This window comes from Tamandua tetradactyla, chromosome 19 (assembly GCF_023851605.1).
Source record: "Tamandua tetradactyla isolate mTamTet1 chromosome 19, mTamTet1.pri, whole genome shotgun sequence".
NCBI classification, from domain to species: Eukaryota; Metazoa; Chordata; class Mammalia; order Pilosa; family Myrmecophagidae; genus Tamandua; species Tamandua tetradactyla.
Genome location: NC_135345.1, coordinates 53,591,217 through 53,616,097, shown reverse-complemented (window position 1 = coordinate 53,616,097; position 24,881 = coordinate 53,591,217). Strand labels below are relative to the sequence as shown.

General features: G+C 36.9%; 2 protein-coding genes across 19 annotated transcripts in view; one reads left to right on the top strand and one right to left on the bottom strand.

Moving 5' to 3' along the window:
* FIP1L1 (factor interacting with PAPOLA and CPSF1) overlaps positions 1-13,055 on the bottom strand; it is a 78,708-nt gene extending 65,653 nt beyond the window's left edge. For 3 of the 17 annotated variants that reach the window (XM_077136864.1, XM_077136865.1, XM_077136870.1), the window contains exons 1-9: positions 12,731-13,054; positions 11,524-11,568; positions 11,390-11,429; positions 7,187-7,244; positions 6,009-6,112; positions 2,387-2,451; positions 1,763-1,870; positions 1,225-1,355; positions 859-927 (exon numbers count right to left, since the gene is read on the bottom strand). In XM_077136864.1, the coding sequence (XP_076992979.1) occupies positions 859-927; positions 1,225-1,355; positions 1,763-1,870; positions 2,387-2,451; positions 6,009-6,112; positions 7,187-7,244; positions 11,390-11,429; positions 11,524-11,568; positions 12,731-12,815 (705 nt within the window). In that variant the 5' untranslated portion in view covers positions 12,816-13,054. Of the gene's footprint in view, positions 1-858; positions 928-1,224; positions 1,356-1,762; positions 1,871-2,386; positions 2,452-6,008; positions 6,113-7,186; positions 7,245-11,389; positions 11,430-11,523; positions 11,569-12,730 lie in introns of all 17 variants that reach the window. The other 14 variants (XM_077136867.1, XM_077136875.1, XM_077136869.1 and 11 more) reach the window with 8 other exon arrangements.
* A 9,902-nt stretch (positions 13,056-22,957) lies between these two features.
* The window catches only part of SCFD2 (sec1 family domain containing 2), a 475,629-nt gene continuing 473,705 nt past the window's right edge, over positions 22,958-24,881 (top strand). For both annotated transcript variants that reach the window (XR_013165880.1, XM_077136863.1), the window contains exon 1: positions 22,958-23,923. Coding sequence is in view for 1 of the 2 variants with exons in the window: in XM_077136863.1 (XP_076992978.1) it covers positions 23,086-23,923 (838 nt within the window). In the remaining variant the exon portion in view is untranslated. The remainder of the gene's footprint in view (positions 23,924-24,881) is intronic.

The window sequence follows — 24,881 nt, the reverse complement described above, 5'->3', positions numbered from 1 at the left end:
AAGGGGCAGAGTTCCATATCCAGTCTACAAAAGTTCCCTGAATATGTGATCTAATCTAAAAGCTACTCCCAGTCTTCATCCCAGTGATGATCAATACAAGAATCAAATATTAAAGCAAAGAAAGAAGAACATACAATCAAAAATGGCAACCAAATTAGACTTTAAGACAAGTTTGTGGGTTTCTATTAATTAGAACAGTATGAAAATAAAACATTGTTTTCTGGATTGGGTCTCTGCTCATGTCATGTAAGGGAAATGCCAGAAGTCAGACTTGATACTTGAGTGGTAGTATCAACCTTCCAGGCTCTCACACAACTCTACTCTTTTTAAGTATTTACTTTTAAAAAATCAACAGCTTTATCTCATTCTGATGAGTTCTGAAAGAGACTTACAAAGAATACCTAAGATTTTTTAAATATCTTAAACTACAAGACCAATAACTGCAGTGTAACAAATAGTAAGCAGTATGCCATCTTCCTTACCATTTTTTTTTTAAAGAAAATTAGGAAAAATAAGCCTATAATTCTGCTGATAAAGATTATAACATGATCTACAATGAAAGCTTAGTCTATTGCCATGGAATCATACATCCTATAACATATACCATGATTCAAAATAAAATCACAACATATAGCAAGAGTAGTTTTACTTGGCATTGTTAGTATAATAAGCTATAAATTCACATGCTTGCAAAAGTGGAGATAAAACAACAATCAGCAAATTTGTAAGTCACCAGGAAGCTGAAGGTTTGGAAAAAAGTAGCTATTTCCACTTTAATCTTGTCTCTTGAATAGTGGTATGGGAGCAGACTCAAGAACAAAATATGAGAGCAACCAAGGATAATTTACTAAAATTCACCTTAAAAAGATTGAATCTGCCATCTTGGATCTCTGCACCTGGTGTAACTTCCATAGTACAGTCTTCGGCCTAAGTTAAATAACATATTCCCCATTAAGATACCACATAATTTTTAATTAATAGGCCATATAAAGACAAACTAGCTGTGGCTAGTCTGTGACTTCAAACTAAGAACATCAGAAAATAATTAATATAAAACTCTGAAAGGGAAGGAAGGGAAAAAAAACAAACATGGTAAAGAGAATGGAATTTTTAAACTATCACATAGCATTTAACCACCTTTATAGGGAAAAAGAGATTTATTTTAGGGGGTTAAATGTGGGACAATGGAAAAGGCAGGGATATTTTGGAATATCTACTAATTACCGTAATTTTATTTGTAGTAGAGGTAACTGGTATAACTTCAAGTCCCATTCGTATTCTCTTTTGCTTTTCACAGTAAGCTTTCCAGGTATCTTCATTAAACCCATAATTAAAATAATCTGAAAGATCAGCACCTAAAGATAAACCACTCTTTTAGTATACAAATATTTCAACTTTATTTCTATGCAGCATTTAAAACACAACAAATTATAAATATATAAACTTAGAATCTGTCATTCACATGACCCCTTCTAATTTTACTTGATCTCCAAATCACAAGATGCAAAAGGACTACAAAAATTTTTTATCAAAATTACTGCCATTATAAATGGCATTATATTAAACCAATATGCAAGTCTCTGTTTATAGTAATGTAGGCCACTAGTAAAATTTAATAATTCAAATCACTACTCATTTGCTTAAGACAACAAAAATGTCCTTAGAAAACATTCTATTCTAAACCGATGTTCAAAAAATACTTTTCTGATAAGCATTTATACTAAAAACCTTTTAAAACAGATATAACCCACTATTATCTTACCAGGTTTACGCCATGGTTTATCTTCAAAAGAATCCAAATCTACCTCCAAAAGTGGAACTCCATTAATGCTTCCAGGTGCATCAAGGTCTACTCCTTTGACTTTTGTTCCTATTTTATAAAATTAAAAAAAGGTGATGCGGCTACATTAGCAAGAAGGTGAGAGATACCACAGATTCACCAAAAATGGCAAGGGTTCAAAACAAAACATTAATGTTTACTATAAATAAAAGTAGGTAGGTCAATCTTTATGATGTAGCCTTAAGATGAACTAGATAAAAAAATAAAAAATTTACTGCTTAGAATAGGGATGTCTATATCAATAGGAAGTTACTAACTTCCATGCTTTAACTCACTGTATCAATACAGCATATGAACTAAGAAAAGCTTTTAAATTTTAAAAGGACTGTAAAGCAAACAAACAAACATATGACAGGAACCACATGTGGTCCACAAAGCCTAAAATATTTATCTGGCCCATTACAGAAAAAGTTTGCTGATCTCTGTAATATATGGTCAAAACCTGCTCTTCTTAATTGAGCAGTAAATGTTATTACAATCTATTTATGACCTATTCAGATATGTACCTTATTTTAGCATTGATGCAACTGCAAATATAAATTTTACCTGTAGTTCCATAGACTCTTCCTCCTGTCTTGATGTTAAGATTTACAGGTGCTGTACCATAACTCCTAAAAGCAAAAATTATCCCAAGAAACTTAAAGTAAACAAAACAGCAATATATTCACTGTGCACAGAAAAATTATACATTCACATAGTAACTGGATAGGTTGACATTTATTTTAGAAAATACTGCAAACTAATTTTAAAAGTCGACCACTGACTCAACAAAAAAACAAAACATTCTTTTAACGTCTGACTTGTTTCACGTATCATAATTCTTCATGCTACTAACTCAATAACAAACTTCACAACAAATGGGAAATGGAGTTTACGCACTGTCTTAATTTTCTCGCCTCCTAATTATTCAATTACAGCCATCCTGCAAGTGAAATTTCTTTACTATATAGCCAAATTTAATGGCGTCTTTTTAGTAGCCTGAATTTGATGTTGATAAATTCTTTTGACTACCCATGGAGTACTCTGTGTATACTAATACATTTTTATAAAATTCAAAAATAAATCTTACCTTATGGACAGATGAGTAAAACATATGGATTAAAAATAAATAAATAATAAGGAGAATAAATGTTAAAATAAATTTAGTAGATTGAAATGCTAGTGACCAATGAAAGGGATATGGTTTGTATGAATTCTTTTCTGTTTTCTCTTTATTTCTTTTTCTGAATTGATGTAAATGTCCTAAGAAAAGATCATGATGATGAATATACAACTACGTGATGAAAAAATAGAATGTTCATATCGTATGCTGATTGGTTTTATTAATAAAATTTTTAAAAATAAAATAAAAAAATTAATCTAGGGTGAAAGCAGAGCAGTGTTTTGGTGATTAATGACTGAGAGGAGGAAGAGGAAAGCTTCTAAGATGCTAGTGTTATTCCAAATCTTGATCCAGGTGGTGGTTACATTTAAAAAATATATTGAGCTGTACTTTTTTGTTAGTGTAGTATAACAAAACATTCTTATAAAGTTTAGAAAACAATATATAAAATTAGCACTGAGACACACCCAGCCTCAATACAAGTTTTGTCAGTTACTGGGTTGTAGACTTGGCCAAGCCATTTTAATGCTGTGAAACTGAGATGTAGGTGAGAAATAGTTCTCTTCTTTTCTATATAATGCATTCTTGTAAACAGGAAAAAATCAAATGTACTAAGTAAAAGTTATTGAGAAGACTAGGGAAGACAAGAGGGAGTGGGTGAGAAAGAAGAATTGATTATCCCTGAGCAAAAAAAGGATATTACCAAAACACCAAGTTACAGACAATATTTTCAATAACGTATGTACATGTTATTTAATTTGGTTCTTTTCCCTCACAAGTTCAGCCAACTGGACCTGTAAAGATTCACTGCTTTTGGTAAGCCTAATAATTTCCATCTTTTGTCTCTAATGTACTAAATTTATGAGAACTGTTATTCACTTGTATTAGCACTGTTACTTTTCTGTTTTCTCCTTAATGCAATAAAATACTCAAATAATTGCACAGACCTCCACTGCTATAAATATAAAAAGTATAAATTAGTTCAAACTAAACTGTTACTGTCAAGCAGTACAGTTACAGTAGTAACCCCTGCCTAGATCAGTCTTCCTCTGTCTGAACAATTACTCAAACTAATTCAAATGATACCTTTCTCAACACCTGTGGGCTTTTAGCAGCTCTCCTCTCAAAGCTTCCAAGTTACTTTGTACGGTTTTTATTCTAGAACTTAAGTTGCACTGAAAAATCTGCTCACACATTTGTCTTCCTCACTACTATTAGCAAATAAGGATTATTTTATATTTTTTATATTCTCATCATCATTGAATACAATGCTAGACAAATTTAAGTATGTTTTTAAAAAGCATTTATTGAATGAACGAATGGATGGATGACACTCTTAAAGATAGAGCTAATAAACTACTACTCTCTGTAAGATAATTATTCCTACTCTAAGATAAGCTTTTCTCCATATCTTACTTAAAAATAAAATAAACTTTCTAACAAAAGCATATTAGCTTTAAAAAAATGCTATTTTGTATTTTCTAACAGTTTACCATAAACCAATTTAATATGCTCCCTGAACATATTTTGCTCTTTAAATTTGCTTCTGAAAATGCTGTGCACAAAGTAAATATTGAAATTTTATCTCCTCACTTCTCAGATTTCAAGGGATATATACTGAGATCAAGGTTAGACAGGCTTTCCACTCTGAGATGTCTGCAACTTGCTTTGAAATGCATTAAAAAATAAGATAGACTGATAAATGGATAGAAGCATGAATAAATACATATGTAGTAAAGCAATCATAGCAAAATGAACTCACATACTCCAGCTGATGGGTAAATGAATGTTTATGGTCCCTTCATCTTTTCTAAATATTTGAATATTTTTATAATCAATTGTTAGGAGAAAATAAACCTTCAAAGCAAACTGTACCTTTTATGTGCAGTCTATTTATTCAATAAACATTTATTGAATACTTCTCATATGTAAGGCAAAGTAAGGAGTAGGAAAATTCAAGAACCAATGGTTTAAACACTGGAAGAGTTTCAAGTTTGAAGGTGATAAACATGTACAAATACAATGACAAGTCATGAAAATGTTAAAACTAACATAAGAAAAATTCCGATAAAGTAGTATGGAAGTGTCTTATTCCTGATACTATTTACTCTTACTTGGGAACAAGGAGCATATTAACACTAATCCACCCCTAACATGAGTAATTTAGTCTTTTCTCAGCCCTTGTTCCTTAAAAAGTTGGTAACATTTTAGAATTATACAGGCAGTCATTATTATAATGCAGAAGTGACTATAATTGTGTTAAGCTCCTTGAAATTTAACTACCATGAAATAAATGACTTTTGAAAAATGGCTTTACTGAAAAAAAGAAAATATTCAAAATTATTTACATCTATATGGGCGGATTTCAGATAAGGATGCTTATAATGAACTATAATAAAATTAATGAAAAGTTATTTTATGTTTTCAATGTACAAGCTTTAAGAACATTATATAGTCAATTTGAAAAATGGGAAAACATTTACCCTTATTCTACCACAATAACAAAATCACAATCCATAATTTAATGAATTCCCTTCTCGACTTTCTGGCACGATTACTTCTGTGTTTAATGAGTCAATGACAGTTCAGTTAGATGGTCCATTTTATGGACTATATAAAACCAAACCAACATATTGCCCTAGAAACCCTACAGGATAATTAAAAATTTTAAAAATAAACAATGAAAAACAAAAAGAAATATTTCTTCATTGGCAATAAAAAATAAAAACCTAAACTCAAATTTGGATAAGCACTAAAATGAAAAATGATAAATATGGATGCAAACTGCAATGTAAGGTTTTCTAATTCTAACTAAAGAGTGTGTGGTACTCAATTGCTTTATAAAAACACTTTAATTTCAAAATCAAAAACTGCTGCTTCGATGTAACTTACCTAATTAATTATCTTTAGGAAATACTCTCCATGATGAAGTTTATAAAATAATTCATTTTATCTCATTAAAATGGAAAAATATAAAAATAACAGAATAACTACTGATGGTCTGCTACAGGAAAATTATCTTTGATAGAACTTTCATACATTCTTTCTTATTTAAAAATAACTTACCCATACTGTGGTGCGCCAGTTTTAATGTCTCCTATAGTGACATGAACATCATCCTCATCATCATCACTGTCACTATCACTATCATCTTCAGTCTCAGTCACTTTCTACATCAACATAAACAATTATAAAATACCCTCAACAATTCATTTCAACACCTAATATTAATAACTCAAAGATGCAACCATTCCGTGTTTGTAAGATAAACTTTCAGAGAAAAAACTTATAGCTCCTAAGGTTACTGTACATTTTAACTAATTTTTAACTTTGATAGTCTATATGATAAAAGGGGATAAGACTATGAATAAAGACATAAAACCTTTTTTCAGCATAATCTTTTTGGAAATATCACCTCATATATTTTTTATGTATAATTGTTCCTTCTGCGAAAAAGGGTGTAAGTCAATTTACTAAGATATCTACAAGATAAAGCTCTAAACAATAAGTAATTCTTAGCAAAAACAGTATGAAGGTAAGAGGAAAATAATTAATTTTAAGATTCATGATTAAGTGCTATGATTAAAAAGCTATGAAGTTAAGCAGCAGCTCAACCATTTCCAGCATTCATTTGCACCTAGTATTCATTCACACCTCCAAGTGGACCTGAGTGCAAATGGTTGAGAGAATACCTTTTCTATCTGAGTGAAAGTGGGGTCATTTACGAAGACTATATTTTGGCTATAAACTTTTTCCTATGCAAGTTATTGCAGAATCACTGGTTCCTTCTTTTTCCAGGGTTAAAATGTTAAAATACTCATAGGACCAATGATACCTTCATCCCCACAAATGTAACTTTTTTTAACAGGCATGCGGTCAGGGATTGTCACTTAAATAAAAGCATTTGCTAAAAAAAACTACAACATTCAAATTAGGTATGGAACTCAATGTTTGCTTTGAAAATCAGGGTCACTATGATCTAACTATACTGACCATTCGGTTCCAAAAAAACATCAAGCCCTCACACGTGCTATATTTGCGAAGTCTCTTCCCACTATTTGGCTACTTCTTGCTAATTCATCTGCATGCTTTTGATGACAACAGATTAGGTTGGAGATAAAAGTGGGGCTAGAGCATACAGGATACTGAGGATCATGTTGAATTTTGGCTTTCTTCCTCAACTGGGAAACTAATGATAAAGACTTTAAAGAGGAAAGTAACCAGATTTCAAAGCCTTATGTTACCGGTTTTGGTATGCCATTTTCAGCAGTTTCATCTTCAATTCCAGATGGAGGATTAGCACTACAAAGAACAAAAAATAAATACACATTTCAGGTAATATTTTCAAAAGTACAACTAGATTATGCTAGTATTTTGAAACTATGCCTGATAAGGTTTCCACTAGATGGTAAGAACAAGGATGTTTAAAAAAAAAAAAAAAAGTCTTTCTTCTATCCTGCTATTCCTAGTGGCTCCCATAAAACAAGCACACAACATTAGAAGTAGAATGGAATTTTCTCAACAATCTATTAATGACTTGGAATTTGACAGCAGGCTGTAGATACACTGTTCAAGACATATTTTAAAGATGCAGCACAATTATTCAATGCTACTTATCTACAAAATCTTTACTGACCATACACTATGTGCCAGGTAATTTTTGCCAATGTTAAAGGCTATGTAGCAAGGGTGCATGGGTGGTTCAGTGGGAGAATACTCCCCTGCCATGTGGGAGACTCGGGTCCAATTTCTGACCCATGCACCCTCCTCCCCAACCCCCAAAATAAAAATTAAAAACAAAAAACAAAAAACAAAGGCTATGTTTCCTCTTTAGTTAGTGGTGTCTGGAGAACTTATATTTGTGGTTTGATCACAACTCCTTTAGCATTCAGTTAGCAAAATGTGCTTCTTTTTGGTCTTCTGGTTCACAAACCTGATTGGATACATGCTTTTTTTTTTCTGCATAGGCAGGCATCGGGTCTCCAGCACAGCAGGCTAGAATTCTGCCACTGAGCCACTGCTGCACCACCCAATATATGTCTTTTGTTGTATAAAATTTTTTAAAATATTTTTATGATTTAAGAAAATGTATCTTATGAGACTATCCTCTGATGTGATTCTAATAAGTAGCTCCAGACCCAATTCTGATGAATTTAAAACCTAATTACTTTTTTTAAGATCAGAAAACACTTGAATTTGCCCTTTTCACAATTAAAGCATTATATAACAATAAAATACTGCCATTACACATGAGGTACAAAATATGGCCATTAGCCATCAAATAATACTTCCAGTACTATAGTATAATTGGTCTTATTTTTTTTTAATATTTTTATTGACAAAACAAAACAACATACAAACACGAACATTCTTAACATATATGAACATTCCATACTTGGCGTAGAACCAGTGGCTCACAATATCATCACACAGTTGTATATTCATCACCATGATCATTTCCTAGACCATACACATCATTCAAGAAAAAGAAAAAAAAAAGAAAAAACTCATACACACCACACTCATTACCCTTCCCTCTCACCAACCACTAATATTTCTACCTACCCAATATACTTGAGCCTTTGTTCCCCCTATTTTTTTGGTCTCATATTTTTAATAATTAATAATTTAGATACAGTCATTAATCGTCATCTCATTATACAGATCAAAGAAATTGAAGTAAAAATCAACAAACAGGCTTGCTCAGTCTCACAATTCTTAATTACCATTTCTAAGAAAAATGTACAGATCTTGACATAGTCCAGAACACTTTTCATCAGATTTTTGCTTGTCACCTCTAAACTTAATGTCAAGCAGTATTCATATAAATTAATTTAATTTCTACAGTGCTATTTTATAACATAGTTCCCAAGCAGAATAAAATGATGAAGGATAAAAACAGAAAACTTATGTCCTGTTAATTTTAATTGTTGTACTTCTTAACCAAACAACACAAACACAACTATAATTCTTTAGTGCATTTACTTCCTATATAAATAAGCTTCAAGGTAGCCAGAAACAAGCTCAGCTTGCTTTTTACATGGCACAAAGCAGTAATGTAGCTATGCTGTGTTTACAAATAAAACGGGACAGAACTGGAGACAGTGTGATGTAATGGTCAAGAAGAATATAGGCTTTAGTCAGAAAGAAACTGGGGCAAATTGTAATTGCATGTACTCAGGCAGCACAACGATGTATCAAGCCATATATTAGAACAGGTTTGGCAGAGCTCCTAGCCCCATAGACCCACTCCTTTAGAAATTTTAATTTTCTCTATCATGTTTTAAGTATTAAAAACATGATAAAACTATATGCTTTCTTTATAAACAAGTTTCTAAGGGGAGACCTTTTACATGAGATGAAATAAACGTAATGGCTCTCCAACTAAAATTTAAAAATTATGTGAAGAAATTTTGACAATGATGTTCAAGAAGGTAGATGGCCTTTTGAGTACTAGAGAATTAAGGTTACAGAATTTTCAATGCAGAAAGTAAACTTCTAGTAATGTAGCAAATAACTGAGTAATAAAAAGCAATGAAACAGGTTATCTCATAAAAATGTACATTCGACTATAAATTTATACTCTGTAATGAATTAATTTCTTGACCAATTGGAAAATGGGATATGACAAAACATTTAATTGCTTTCATACATGGGACGCAGTGCTTTAAGTCTCAGAAGAACTTAATAACAAGATTTTTAAAGAAATATTTGACAAGACAATATTAAAAATGTAAGAATTCAAGTGATTAAAGTAACATGTCAAAATTAAAACTAGGGAAGGAAGTCTTTCATTTCTGTATATCATACTAATCCCAACTTCATGGTAATGGGATCAGGGTTAGGAATTAGACCCAAAACTAAATAATAGGGTTGGCCATGGTGGCTCAGCAGGCAGAGTTCTCACCTGCCATGCTGGAGACCCGGGTTCAATTCCAGGTGCCTGCCAATGTAAAAAATAAAAAAACGAAATGATAGGGTGGTGCAACGGTGGCTCAGTGGCATAATTCTTGCCTGCCATGCCAGAGACCTGGGTTCGATTTCCGAACCCTGCCCATGCCCCCCCACCCAAAATAAATAAATAAATGAATGATAAAAACAACAAAAACTAAATGATAAAATTTCATGATACAACAATGAATGAAAAAAATTTCTTGCAAAACAGGAGACAATATTTTGGAGGAGGAAGAACACTCTTATTTCAGTTTCTCCTCAGCTATTTCTTCTTCCACTTCTTCCCTTCATCACTCACTTTTTTAAATAACAGCTTTAGAAATATAATTTATATAACACAATTCACGAATTTAAAGTGTACAATTCATTGTTCACAAAGTAATGCAACCATCAACACTCATTTCAGAGCATTTTCATCACCCCAAAAAGAAATTTCATGCTCACTCCCATTTTCCCTCCCACATCATTGGCCAGAACTAATCTGCTATACGCTGCCTATCCTCAACATTCCATATAAATGGAATCATAACATACACAACCCTTTGCGACTGGCTTCTTTCACTTAGCATGTCCTCAAGGTTCATCAATGATGGAGACATGTATCAGTACTTCATTTTTTATTGCTAAATAGTATTTCAGTGTACGGTTATACCATATTTTATTTTTCCATCAGCTGATGGACATTTGAGTTGTTTCCAATTTGGGGCTATAATGACATATGATGCTATAAACATTCATGCACAAATTTTGTGTTTTTATTTCTCCAGTGTATAACACCTAGGAGTGGAACTGCTGGGCCATATGGTAACTGCTTAACCTTTTGAGAAACTTTCAGACTTTTCCAAAGTGGTTGCAGCATTTTATGTATGAGGGTTCTAATTTTTCCATATCATCAACACCTGCTATCTGTCCTTTTTATTACAGCCATATTAGTGGGTGTGAAGTTTCCACTTTTAAGCTCAAATATTCTTTAAAACTCTTTCTACACCACCCCCAACCACATAATAGGACACTAAGACAATCTGGTCAGAATAAAGACAGCACATCCATGTACATGAGTTATTTCGAAATACAAAATTCTTGGCTCTTTTACGTTTACACATGGCACTCAAAACTTTCTAGTAGTCTAACAATGGGAATCATTCTTCTAATAAATTAATTCTCCTGTGAATTTAAACATATGGAACATACTGAAATTATAACTAAAGAGCATACAACATCAAAAATGTTAAACTGTAAAAGCAGTAATATCTTGGCTCCCTTCTTAAAAAAATGTTTAAGTTTTAAAATGTCTGTTAGTAGTTTTTGTTATTACATTATTGAGCACAGTTATAAGAGAAGATTAGGTCCTGAAATAAGAATGCACACTAAAGGGTCCGACTTTCTTCAAAATTTTGCAATTAAGCCATTGATTTAAATGAAAGAAGTCTATTTGTTGATAGAACAGTTGCATCACACAATCTATATAGTAAATACCAACAGATTTCACTAACCTGGCATTTTCCTCTTCTGGCCTTTCAACTTCATTTTCATCTAACAAAAAAATAAGTAAGTAAGTAAACAAACCACTCTTAATGAAACAGGTTTTATGAAAATCTGAAGTGATCATCAAATCACAAGCACTAACCTAGGTCCTTTGCCAAATCACTGTGCACATGCACGTCCCATGGGCCTATAAGCACATCCAAAGTTAGATCACCTTATAATTAACAAAATAAAATTTACGGAAAAAATCTTCACATCTTACTTCTATAAAAATAGCTTAATTTTAAACGTATTGTAGATTTCCACATCTTTTGTATAAGAAAACCTACACATTGATATTTCGGAGAGTTTTACTAATGTTAAAGCTTGCCACCAAAGACAAGGAATTTACTTCACAGCTTTATCAACGTCACACCATCAAGAAGCTATGTGGTGTTAGAAACAGACACCTTTACTACACAATTCTAAAGATAATCAAGAATTTAGGCAAGTATTAAATATAATCTTTTAAAGCTGGTGTCAGCAACAGACATGAAGGGATTGTGATTTAAAGTTAAAAACCACATGTCAAACAAGCCCCTTTCAAGAGGGAGGCACAAGATGCATTAAATTTATTTTGAGAAAAATACAGGGGATGACACAAACACACACAATCTTGAGATAACCTGTGTAACTGACTCAGAGTAGTCCCTAAAAAGAAACTTCACCTTAAAGCATGAAAATTTCAAGATTTTCTTTATGGGTCGTAAAATACATTCCATCTCTCTCCTTTCTCTCTTTCACTAATTATTTTTTTAAAGCACGACTTTGAGACAAGGAGGTACACTTGCAGGTGCATTCCATACAAACTGACCAGCAGGAAACAAAACATTAGTTTTACAGCATTAACTTTATTTAGCTATTATTACAGGACGACTTTCTGACAGAAACGAACGGGAATGGCATCCTACAGCCAAGAAGCAAAAAGAGAAACACCAAAAACATCCAAAATCGATACAAGAAACAAGTGTAAAGAACGCGAAGACAAGGAAGCCAAGAAGTCCCGACAGATAGGAGGAAGAAACTCCACCGTACTGCCCCCATGCCTCCGACCCCGAAACCCCCAGCTCCGGCGAGGCCGCGTCCTCCGCCGCTGCGGGGCGGTGCGTGCTGGGGGAGTGGGCTGGGCAGGAGGAGGCCGAGGGGAGCCGAGGGAGAGCGTGCATGCCGCGCTTGGCCTAGTCAGGCCGAGCATAGCTCCGCACAACAGGCCCAAGGCCGAGGCTTGATGGGCCCATGACGCCAGCCGTTTGGGGACGGAGAAAGGAAGTCTGCGAAAACCTGGGAGGGAGAGAAAGGAAGTTCCGTACCGCCATAGAGCCACTCTTCCTCCTCATCCCCTCCGGTCCCGCCGCTCAGGTCCGACACTAGGCGCTCGACCTCGCCGGCCGACATGGCCGCCCCGAGCACAACTTAAAGGCGGCGATCAACAGCCCCTCAAACCCTTTCCCCAGACTCGCTGCCCAGGGGCGCGAGGGGGGCACGAACCCGCCAGCGAGCGAACCAAGAAAGCGCGCGACTTAAATCCAGGGTGGGCGGCCGCCGGCGGCGGAGGCGGCAAAGATGAAGACTCAAGAGCAGGTCAGCTTGCGCACGCGCAGCAGCACGCAAGCTGCGCGGCTGCTCTCGGTGGCTTTGCTTCCGCGGCGGCGGCCACCTGGACCTAACTGCGCGTGTGCGCCGCAGTTGGCCCCGCCCCTGTGGAATGCCGCTTTGCCTTTCTGTAGGGCTCTTCGCGGCGGCGTCCTGCGTCTGCTAGAATTCCCCTCCCCCGACTTTGCCTCCACAACTCGTGTTGCCTTTTCCGGGAAGTGCGCCATTGTTCTCTTTAGCCCGGATGGTTGCTCTTCTCAACCTTTTTTTTTTTTTTTTTTTTTTTTTTTTTGTCTTCGGAAGGGCATTGTTTTCTTCATTACAGGTTGTATCAGCCTTGGTACAGAATCGTTACCTCTAGGTCTCTGTTTCTCATTAGAGAAGAAATAGTTCTTGCCCTTCCCCGCGAAAAAATCATGCCCACCTTTTTTTTATAGGAAACAAAAGCAAAGTAATATAGGAATAATACATCCTTCTTGTTAAAAAGAAAAAACACAGGAAAATATTACAATTAAAGCCAAAGAACCCTTTATCCACTGCCTACCTCTCCAGAAGTAACCATTGAATCTGGTGTGCAGAATTCTGAAATATTCTATGTACTTATTTCTCGTGTATGGTATTGTTTTAGTGGAGGAATCTAAGGTTGACTAGTCTTAAAAGGTAAATACAATGCATATCACCCTGCGGCTTTTTTTCTTTTTAACTCAGCAGTGTCTTGGAGATCTTTTCCATGTTGGCATATATCGAACTATTTCCATTTTTTAAGTGTTGCATAACATTCCATAGCGTGGCTGTCATAAAGTCAACACGGTTATTTCCCTATTGATTTCCCTACTGACAGGATTGTTTTCAACTTTTCTCTTGTTTTTTAAATTAGGGAAGTTCAGGTTTATAGAAAAATCGTACTGAAAATGGAGTTCTCATATCCTCCCTTCACACACATACAGTTTACCCTATTATTAACACTTTGCATTCGTGAGGTACCTATGTTACAATTAATGAAATAATATTACTATACTATTAAATCTAGACCACAGTTTATATTAGGGTTCACTGTATTGTAGAGAGCTATGTGTTTTTATTTCAATTTTTATTCTAGTAGCATATATTTCCCCTCTATTCACTTTAAAATATATAATGCAGTGCTGTTAATTAACACTGATAATGTTGTGCTATATCATCACCATCCATTACCAAAACTTTCCTATTACCCCAAACTGAAACTCTGTATCAATTAAGCATTTGCTATTTCACTTTTACCAAAACAAGCAAAAAAACAAACAACAACAACAAAAAACTGTGATGAAAATCTTTGTAAATAACTTGCAGACTTTTACAAATGTTTCTCCAAGATAGGTCATAAAGTATGTGCAGTTTTAAATAGATAAAGGTAAATTTTCAGGCATCTTTTGAGAACGTGTTTTCCAAAGCGAAGATGATGTATGATGGGTCAAAACCAGAATTGTAGTTCTTAACTATAACTAGATAGTTACATGACCTCAGGTCAGTCATTCTATGCTTCAGTTTCTCATCTGTAAAATGGGAAAGCTGAATTAAATGATTTTTAACTTTACTTTCAGTTCTAAGGTTTTCAAATAGGACACTCCCTTTTCAGAAAAGGGAAGAAACAGAAAGAAATCCTTTTTAGTTTTACAAATAATGAATTTTCTTTCTCTTTCATCAATACAAATTGTTTTCATTAATTTATTTAAAAACGATTGAGTATCTGATATGTTTAAATATAGAGGCATGAATGAAAAGAGTCCCTTCCCTTAAAGAGCTCTCAATTTACTGAGAAAGACAAAAAGGTGGTTAGTAATTAATTCTCCTACAAGGAAAAAGGCAGACTGCCGCAAGAGAAGCATAAGTGCTTGCACCCAACCAATAACACACCATCTCAAGTTACTTAAGCCTGTGTTTTTAATACCCCTTATCTTTGGACACTCCTTTAGCTGCTTTTTCCAGTCTCTGCTATCTTACGGTAATCCCTTGCAGCCTTCTAAACTCTGTTGAAATATAATTCCATTTGTGAAATCTTTCTTGAATCCCACTTCATCCCTTTCCATTTATTAAAAAAATTTTATGTGGGCACCTAACAGTGCCAGGCACTCTTCTGGGCTCTGTAGATCCAAAACACTGAGTAAAAAAAAGTCCTTTGTCTCATGGAGCTTCCATTCTAATGAGAAAGACAGACATAAACATATCAATGTATAATATGTCAGTGGTAATTAAGCTTATAAAGAAGAGTGGCAGCATAAGGGGAACTAGAGCTGAGGGATAAAGAGAGATGGGGTGCAATTTTATATCAGGTGGTCAGTAAGGGCCACTATGATATGGTGATGCAAGACTAGATACCTGAATGGATTGAGGAAGTAAGCCCCATGGATTTCTGGGTGAATAGACTGTGAGACAGTAGAAATAGGAAGTGCGAAGGCCTGAGGTAGAAGCGTGCTTAAGGGATTCTAGGAACCCAAAAATGTAGCAGGAGAGGAGTGAGCATGAGAGAGAGAGTTATAGACAAGGTCAGAGGTATTGGGAAGTGAGTAGGGCAAAGCTAATAATTTTCTACATCCTATGCTGTTTCTGTGGCTTATATCTATCTCATCATATAGTGATTATTTGACTACATATTTGTTTTTCTAAGCATCCTCACTAGACCAATTCCTCCCTCAAACAAGCCATTTATTTGTGGTTCCTGCTGCTGGTGTGATGCCCAACATGTAGTAGACTTCTTGGTCTTTGATGGAATGAAGTAATGGAATGAAGGTTTTACATACCACTTTGGGAATATCATAAGGCAATGGCTCATAGTTCCATCTGTTCATCATTCTTCTTTTCATGCTATGAATCTGTAATAAACTTTGGTGGTTTCATGGGAAAACCAATTACTTTTTGCTGAAGAGCATCTTTCTCCTTTTAGCTACCTTGAAATCAAGGCATTGTTGAAACCAAACCAAGGAATTGATGAATAGTAATTAATGCAATAGAATTGACTTTGTGGTAGAGGTGGCATTTGAAGTAAGCTTTGCAAATGAAGATTTCCAACAGGCAGAGAAGCCCATAAATCACTAATAACCACTCCTATAGCCCTCTTCCTTCCTTAGCTTCCTAATTTAGTTAATTGCCTTTAGAGTCTTCCTTAGTTTAAAGACATCATTACCTCCCTACTCATCAGGGAACACTCTTCCAAAATAGCTTGAAGATATTGTGTACAGATCCTCCCACTTCCAAGGGTTAGCATTTCTCTTGCGTTATGACCTTATAAAAGTACAGTACTCCATATATTATGTTTATATGTGTTGTCCATTTTATTATTGTGGTCTGTTGGTTCTTGGCAAAAAAAAAAATCTCTCGTAATATGTCTTTCTGAGAAGTACTGAAAGAAGGTACTCAGTATATGATTAAAATGGTGACAATAGTTGATCAAATAAAAATGCTGTATAATGGGGTTTTCTAGGGAAACAGAACCTACAGGTGATAATTAAAAAAAAAATTATCCCATACAACAGTGGAGATGCACGAGTCCAAGTTCCATAGGGCAGGCTGTAATCTGGGAACGCCAATGAAAATTTTTGATGAATTCCCCAGGAGAAACTGGCCAGCTGAAGTAGAGATGAAAATTTTATCTTCTAACTGCGGAAATCATCACTTCTCCTTTTAAAGTCTTCAACTAATTGGATTAAACATTTCTCATTACTGAAGATACTCTCCTTAATTGATTATAGATCTAATCCATCATAAATGCAATCAATTTACTGATAATTTAAATCCACAAAATGTCCTCACAGTAACAGGCCAGTGTTTGCTTGACTAGACAACTGGGCACCATTACCTGGCCAAGGTGAGACATGAGCCTAACCATCACAAATGCTGTGCTGGTTTGAAAGGATTTATGTGCCCTAGAAAAGCCATGTTTTAATTCTAATCCCATTTTGTAAAGACAGCCATTTTTTCTAATTCCTATCCAGTACTATAGGTTGGAAACTTGATTAGGTTATCACCACGGAGATGTAACTTGATCACTTGTGGATATTAAGCTTGATTAGATGGAGATGTGTCTCCTCCCATTCCGGGTGGGTCTTGATTACTTTACTGGAATTCTTTAAAAGAGGAAGCATTTTGGAAAAGGTTTAAGATCTGAGAGATCTGCCAGAATCACACAAATGGCATAGCCACAAGAAGCAGAGAGCCCACCAGCCAGCAGCCTTTGAAAATGAAGAAGGAGAATGCCCTCTGGGGAGCTTCATGAAACAAAAGGCCTGGAGAGGAAGCTAACAGACGTCACCATGTTTGCCACATGCCTTTTCAGTTGAGAGAGAAACCTTGAATTTCATCGGCCATTCTTGAGTGAAGCTAACCTCTTGTTGGTGCCTTAATTTGGACATTTTTATAGACTTGCTTTAATTGGGACATTTTCATGGCCTTAGAACTGTAAACTCACAACTTAATAAATTTCCCCCTTTTAAAAGCCATTCCATTTCTGATATATTGAATTCTAGCAGCTAGCAAACTAGAACAAATGCCTTGCTCAGTACTTGGTATGTACAAGTACTTGTAAATGATTTTTGAATGAATATAAATTAATGAAGGTGGTGGAAAAAAAAACTAAGAAAAGGAAAAATAAAGCAGATCAGACATTCATCCTGACTTTATCTCTTGCTGCCAACTTTAAATGTCACTTGCCTAAGTACTATTGGTATGTTAAATGACATTTTGCACCCATTTCTTGGAAGAGTAACAAAAATTAACTGAGATTTCAAATGTCAAAGCATTTGACCTATTATAGGCAAGCAGGTTGTGCCTTGTGGGTTAGGCCCTTTCTCCTTTGAGTAACCTGAATAATTGCATGTGTGTAGAGCTTTCTTCCCGCTGTAGATTCTTGAGTGATCAGAATTAAGTCCCAGTTATCCATCCTCTGCATTCTGACAACCTTTAACACTATATTTTATATTGCTAGTTGTTTCTGGCAAGGTGTACCATCTATTCATGCCTATACTGTTAGGTAAACTTTGCGCACTTTTTAATGATGTGTTTTAGTTTGATGCAATATACCAGAAATGGAACGGCTTTTTAAAAGGGAATTTAATAAGTTACAAATTTTTAGTTCTAAGGCTGGGAAAATGTCCAAATTAAGGTAACAAAAAGAGGTTACCTTCACTCAAGAAAAGCTGATGGAGTCCAGAACACTTCTGTCAATTGGAAAGGGACATACCTGGCATCTGCTGGTCCTTGTTCCTGGTTTGTTGCTTCCAACTTCTGATGCCAGTGGTTTCCTCTTTAAGCATCTGTGGGTCTTCACTTAGTTCCTCCCGGACACTGGGTTCTGGCTTGCTTAGCATCTCGTGGAAAGGCACATGGCGATGTCTGTTGAACTCTGCCTGTATCTAGACATCTGCTCTTTCTGTCTGCACTCCAAGCAACTACCAAACATCCGTGTCTCTGTCAGCTGTGAAGCAACTGTTCTCCAAGAGTCTGCATCTGAGGTTTCTCCAAAATATTTCCCCTTTTAAAGGACTGTAGAAAACTAATCAAGATCCACCTTGAATGGGTGGAGTCACATCTCTATCTAATCAAAAGGCATGCCCGCAATTGGCTGTGTCACATCTCCATGGAAGTAATCCACCCACACCTGGGTGTGTCATATCTCCATGAAATAATTCAATCAAACTTCAAACCCTAAACAATGGGTCTGGCTGTGCAATGTTGACACAGGGTTAAAACCTGGCTTTTCTGGGATATATAATATTTTCAAATGGGCACAGGAAGTAAATGAAATCTTTTTATTTCTGTATTCACTATGGCTTCCCTCACAATGTCAAACTCATAGAAAGCACTCAATCCTTAAGATAACTGTTGATCATGCATATGGAGCACCTTTGAAATGAAGTAAAGGGAGATAAGCTTGCTTTGATGGCAATTGGAAATAATTGATGAATAATTTTGAATTGAGAATAAGATAAATGTGATCATTGATAAATGTGTAATTTTAGCAAAAATTTATTTTGCTCTACCATTACATCTGAGAGCAAAAAAACCCCAGCTTTTCCTAGGGTTCTTTTTTCTTCTCTGTCTCCCAAGGCCATTTCATTTACTTTCACACCTTTTACTACCGCCTATGTGAAATATGTCATTGAGAACCAATGACTCCCAAATTTCTATCTGCAGTCTTTATTTTACCCTGAACCGAGGACAAGCTGTATACTGTGTATACACTGTGCACAGCCCTTTTGTCTGCATGTTCTTCCTACCCCAGGTTCAGCCTGGAGCCAGTGTATCATTTTACCTATTCACTGATCCCAATCCCTTTTCTTTACAATAACAATCTCAGAGCAACTTAACTTCCTGTCTTAGCTTCATCTATATCCTCCTGGTGGTGCTGCTGAAGGAAACATGCAGTTGGGTAGATGATTCCACTACAAAGCCATGGTCTCCAAAATCAGTTCTGCCCATAGCATGGTCTGGCAAGTCTTTTAAGTGTCTTGACCACTTCCTTCTCTAATTCTTTCTAGCGGCTTACTGCTGGCTGTCTCCTCTCCTTAAGCCAAATGCCTGAAAACACTACCTATAGCTCTCTTTTTGTCTCTCGTTCACAAAGAAAATGAAGGTTATTAGACGAGTTATTAGACTAGAATACCTTCCTAGGGTATTCTGTCACTATACCCTCAAATGTTTCTGTATTTTCTCTCATCTCCTCTTTTTCCTTTTCCAATACCATGCTGATTTCTCCGTCTGTGCTCTTAATTTGAACCTACACCTGCCTCCTTCCAACCATTGCTGTTCTTTTTTCTGCTTTTATCATAAGTCTCCCAAATGCCTGCCTTTGCACATAATATAAATATGATTAAGCATCTTTAATCTATAAAAGTTCTCCAGCAAATTCCCAATTCTCTCCTTTCTTTTACAACCAGTATCATGAAAAAGATACTTTAAAAATGCAATGTCATTTCCCTTCCCATGCAGTGTTCAGCCTAATCCTCTCAGGTATCCTCCTGTGCCACTACACTGAAACTGTTTGGCAAAGAATACTAATAACTTGTAGTATTCAAATCCTTTGAATTCTTTTCAGATTCCATCTAACTTTTCCCCTCTGGTATTTGCTACTGTTGACCACTCCATTCTTCCTGAAACTTGTTTCTCCCATGACTTCACTCAGTGGCTTCACTTCTTCTGCCCACCCAGAAATGCTGCTCTTCTTCAGACCTCTTCCATCACATCATTGTCTTCTCTCTTTTTCATGATCTCCTTGAGCAATCTCAGTCATGCCAATTTACTAGTGATTTCCACAATACCTGACTTCTCTCCTGCAACCTAGAAGTATACATCCAACTGCCTATTAGACGTCTCCACCAAGATGTGCCACAAGTACTTTCAAAACATGTCCTAACCGAACTCTATATTTATCTTCCAATCTGCATCTTTTGTGGCTCTTCAAATCTCAGTGACTGCCATTTACTAGTCACAAAGGCAGAAAGCTGGACGCTAACTTGAAATTCTCCCTCTGCCTCACTCTGTATCAAACCAGTCACCAAGCCCTTTAGGTTCCGTCTTCTTAACATCCTTTTTAATATGGCCTATCTTGTGCTTATCTACTACCAGAGTTGTTGCTGATACTGCTTCCTAATTGGTCTCCCTGCCAGAAATCTTTCTGCACTTCAAATTATTTTCCATGTTTCTATAGAATCTTTATTCTCAAATTTAGATGTGAACAAATTATTTCCCATTCCTAAATATCCATTAATAGTTTCCTCCATTGGCTCCTCCTGCTTGGCATGGAAAATGGAGCTTTCCCTTGTCTATTCTCTTCCTTTCTTTCCTATTTCTTTGTCCCTACTTCCTTCCAGGCTTCTCTTCCTATAATTCACTCCAGCTATACTAAACTGCTCCTTGTTTCAGACAGCATATTGTCCCGTTTCATTCCTCTGCACCTTTGTTCATGCTATGCTTTCTGCCTGGACTGCCTGAAATGGCTCACCCTTCCTGTTCACCTGGTGAACACCTGGTTTTCTTTAATGACAACTCAAAAAAGCATCTCTTCTATGAAACTGATTCTGATCACTTCCCTTTTTCCATCAGCCAGTCAGAATTTATTAGCCTTCCTTTGTAACTATTATACTTTTTTTTTCAATTATTGCTTTGTAACATTTTATTGCATTTATTAGCTTTACATGTGTGGGTCCTCCTACTTCATTAATCCCTTTAAGGCAGGGCTTTCACTTATTTCTCTTTATATCCTCAGTGCCCAACACAGTAAGACAAGTACCTAGAAGAGGTACGAATGGGGTGCCTGCCACGTGTTTGTATGTGGAGGGTAGGCGTGGTTATGGTAGTGGGTTGGGGTAGGTAGGAAATCCCTCACATGGAAGGTATTATTAGAATTATTATTTTTTGAGTGAGCAAGAGTTTTCCAGGTGCAAATTCTTTGTGAATAAAGGAATGCATTTTACTAAGTGTTTTATCTTTGGAGCCTTGCACAGTGATTGCACTTAGAATCCATGAAGCATTCTTTAGGCTGAGGCTGTAGAATTCATTGTTCAGGTACATAATGTTCCAGGCTGGAAAGAAATCTGAAAAACTTTTGGGTCATCTTTATGAATCTGGCTGTATTTCATAGGCAATGGGGCCAGGAGAGACTTACGGGACTAGTTTAGTTTTACTATTAGGAAAATAACTGAATTAGACGGAAAGAGAAGGAAAGAAGAGAAATCAATGGGGAATTATTGCAAATGTCCAGGTGAATGATGATAGTGGGCTAAATTATAGCAGTGACAGCAACAGAAGGTGGTGTGGGGCTAGATTCTAGGAATTTTGGAGCAGTTTTATGACATTCGGAGATGGAGAGAGAGAAGATGGAGAATGAGACCAATAGCTTAGTTATGAAGCTTGTGTGTGATAACATATGTGACAATTACCTATAAACTACAAAACACTGCACAACTGTTTGCTGTTTTTATCTTCTCTGGGTGCTCTGAGTTTTGATGTGTAAAATGGCTGACTTTTTAAAAAAATGTTTTTATTGATAAATCTTCACACACATAAGTCCATACATGGTGTACAACGAAAGGCTCACAATATCATGAGATCATCACCATGATCATTTTTTAGAATATTTGCATCACTCCAGAAAAAGAAATAAAAAGGGGAAAAAAAATCATACATACCATGCCCCTTACCCCTCCCTCCTATTGACCACTAATATTTCCATCTATTTATTTTATCCTGTCTCCCTGTTATTTTTTTTATTCTTTAGTCATTTTTTAAACTCATCTGTCCATACCTTGAATAAAAGGAGCAACAGACACAAGGTTTTCATAATCACACAGTCATAGTGTAAAAGTTGTATCTTTATACAATCGTCTTCAAGAATCAAGGTTACTGGAACACAGCTCAACAGTTTCAGGTACATCACTCCCACCACTGCAATACACCATAAACTAAAAAGGGGTATTTCTATAATGCATAAGAATAACCCCCAGGATAACCTCTCGCTGCTCTTTGAAATTTCTAGGCCACTGAAACTTCATTTTGTTTCATTTTTCTCTTCCCCCTTTTGGTCAAGACGTCTTTCTCAATCCCTTGATGCTGAGTGTCAGCTCATGTCTGAAGTTCTGTCCCACGTTGCCAGGAAGATTTACACCCCTCAGAGTCATGTCTACTGGCTGTACTTTTAAAGACGTGTATTCATATCCAAGGAAGATACCAAAGTTTAGATTAGGTTTTATTTTTCTGAGGTATCATAGATACCAGGGAAAGGTAATCCGAGCATACATGGCGACAAAAAGAACGCAATTCACCTAGTTCTTTATAACTCCTTGTTTTCCGGAGCCTTATAAGTACTTTGGAGCCACAGACCCTTGCCCTTGCTTCCCAGCCCAGCCCCTGCTTTCTGGAGCGGGCCTGTGCACTAACCAATCATCGTTCCTGACGTCATCACCGTGCGCCGGCAGTGGACGCGTCAGGTAGGGGACCACGTGTACTGTGTTGACTGTCAAAGTCTCTGGGAGACCAATTCCGGAAGCGGTGAGTCCTGAGAAGTTCCTGCACCCGATTCCCACCGAAGCCTCGAATCCTAACAATGAGCGTCCCGGGCGTGCTGTCCTTTACTCACCAAGGCTGGGAGCAGGTGTTCGCTAAAGTGAAACGGGCTGTTGTCTATCTGGACTCCCCCTGCGCCGAGAGCCTGCACTGGGGCTGCGGATCCACGCGCCTCCTGGAAGCTGTGGGGGGACCTGCATGTCACCTGCGGGAGTTCGAACCCAATGCTGCTGGCGGCGGAACCGACCAGCCCAAGGCGGTGTTTGTACTGAGCTGCCTGCTGAAAGGCAGGACCGTGGAGACTTTACGGGACATTGTCTGCCGCAGTCACTTCCAGTATTGTGTGGTGGTCACGGCCGTGAGCCACGCTGTCCACCTCACGGCCAACCATGTGCCGGCATCGGCAGTGGCAGAGATGGAGGGTCAGCAGCCTGTATTCGAGCAGCTGGAAGAGAAACTGTGTGAATGGATGGGCAATATGAACTACACCGCAGAAGTGCTGAATGTCCCATTGCTGCTCGCCCCTGTTGCCCCCCATCTTGCCTTGACTCCAGCCTTTGCTTCTCTCTTTCCACTGCTACCCCAGGATGTGCATTTACTTAATAGCACCCGACCAGACAGGAGGAGGCTGGGAAGCCTGGGTGAGGTGGATGCCGCTGCCCTGACTCCTGAACTGCTGCTACAGATCAGGTGCCTAGTGTCAGGTCTCAGTTCTTTGTGTGAGCACTTAGGAGTAAGGGAGGAGTGTTTTGCTGTGGGTTCCCTCAGTAGGATCATCGCGGCAGATCTAGCAAATTATACCCCTGTCAAAAACAGAAGGAAAACGGCATCAGGCAGGGCATCAGTGGTCTTTGTGGACAGAACTCTGGATCTCACAGGTAAGTGTCATTGTTGTGAAGGATTTCGTAACTACTCCCCAAGGTGCTGGGGCTTTTTGATTCAGCATATATTTTACTGGGTTTTTACTATATGGTAAATTGAGGATACAAAGATGAATCAGGTGGGCATAGTCCCTGATTTCACAGAGCTTATAGCCTAAAGGAGGATACAATCAATTTAGCAATTACAATGCAATTTATTAAATGCTGTCATGCATAAATACTTCCTCATTGTGTACTGTCTTGTTAAATAACAACTGCATCTAGCCCAAAAGATTAGAAAAGTGTAATTTTACAAACATCCAGGAGAACTGTCCACCTGGAACCCTAGAAATGTAAAAAGGATGCTAGTATTTCCAACAATCCTTCATAAGAGGGCTGTAATTTCTTGGAGAGGTGTTATCAGGTGATCAAGTGGAAGGAAAACTGTACCAAAAAAAAAAAAAAAAAACCCAGGAAATTATCATAGACACTCAAAGTGTTAAAAAATAAAGCATTCGATTCCTGGACTGTGCACCCCCCCACCCCCCCACCCTACCCCCCCAAAAAAGTAAAGGGTGGGAGATGACTCTCTGGGATGAGTCAGTCCAGCCCTGGCACCGTGGGCTCAACAATTCCATCCTGACCAAAAGGGGGAAAAGAAGTGTAAAAAATAATTAAAACAAAAAAACTCTCTCAGTGGCTGAAAGAGTTCAAGTAGAGTGGAAAGGCTATTCTGGAGGTCACTCTTACACAAGCTGCAGTTAGACATTGCTACCTAGCATAATTTGCCAAACCCCAACCAAAACCATTCCAGCCAATCCTAAAGAACACCTCGGGCAATATATGATTCTACAAAGATTCCATATAGTAGGGTAACTTTCCAGAAACCTACAACCTCCAGATGGGTTCCTGGACCAGATGAGTCCTGAAATCTAGAGGGCTCATCCTCTCCAGAACATCAGTTAGTTCCATCTCC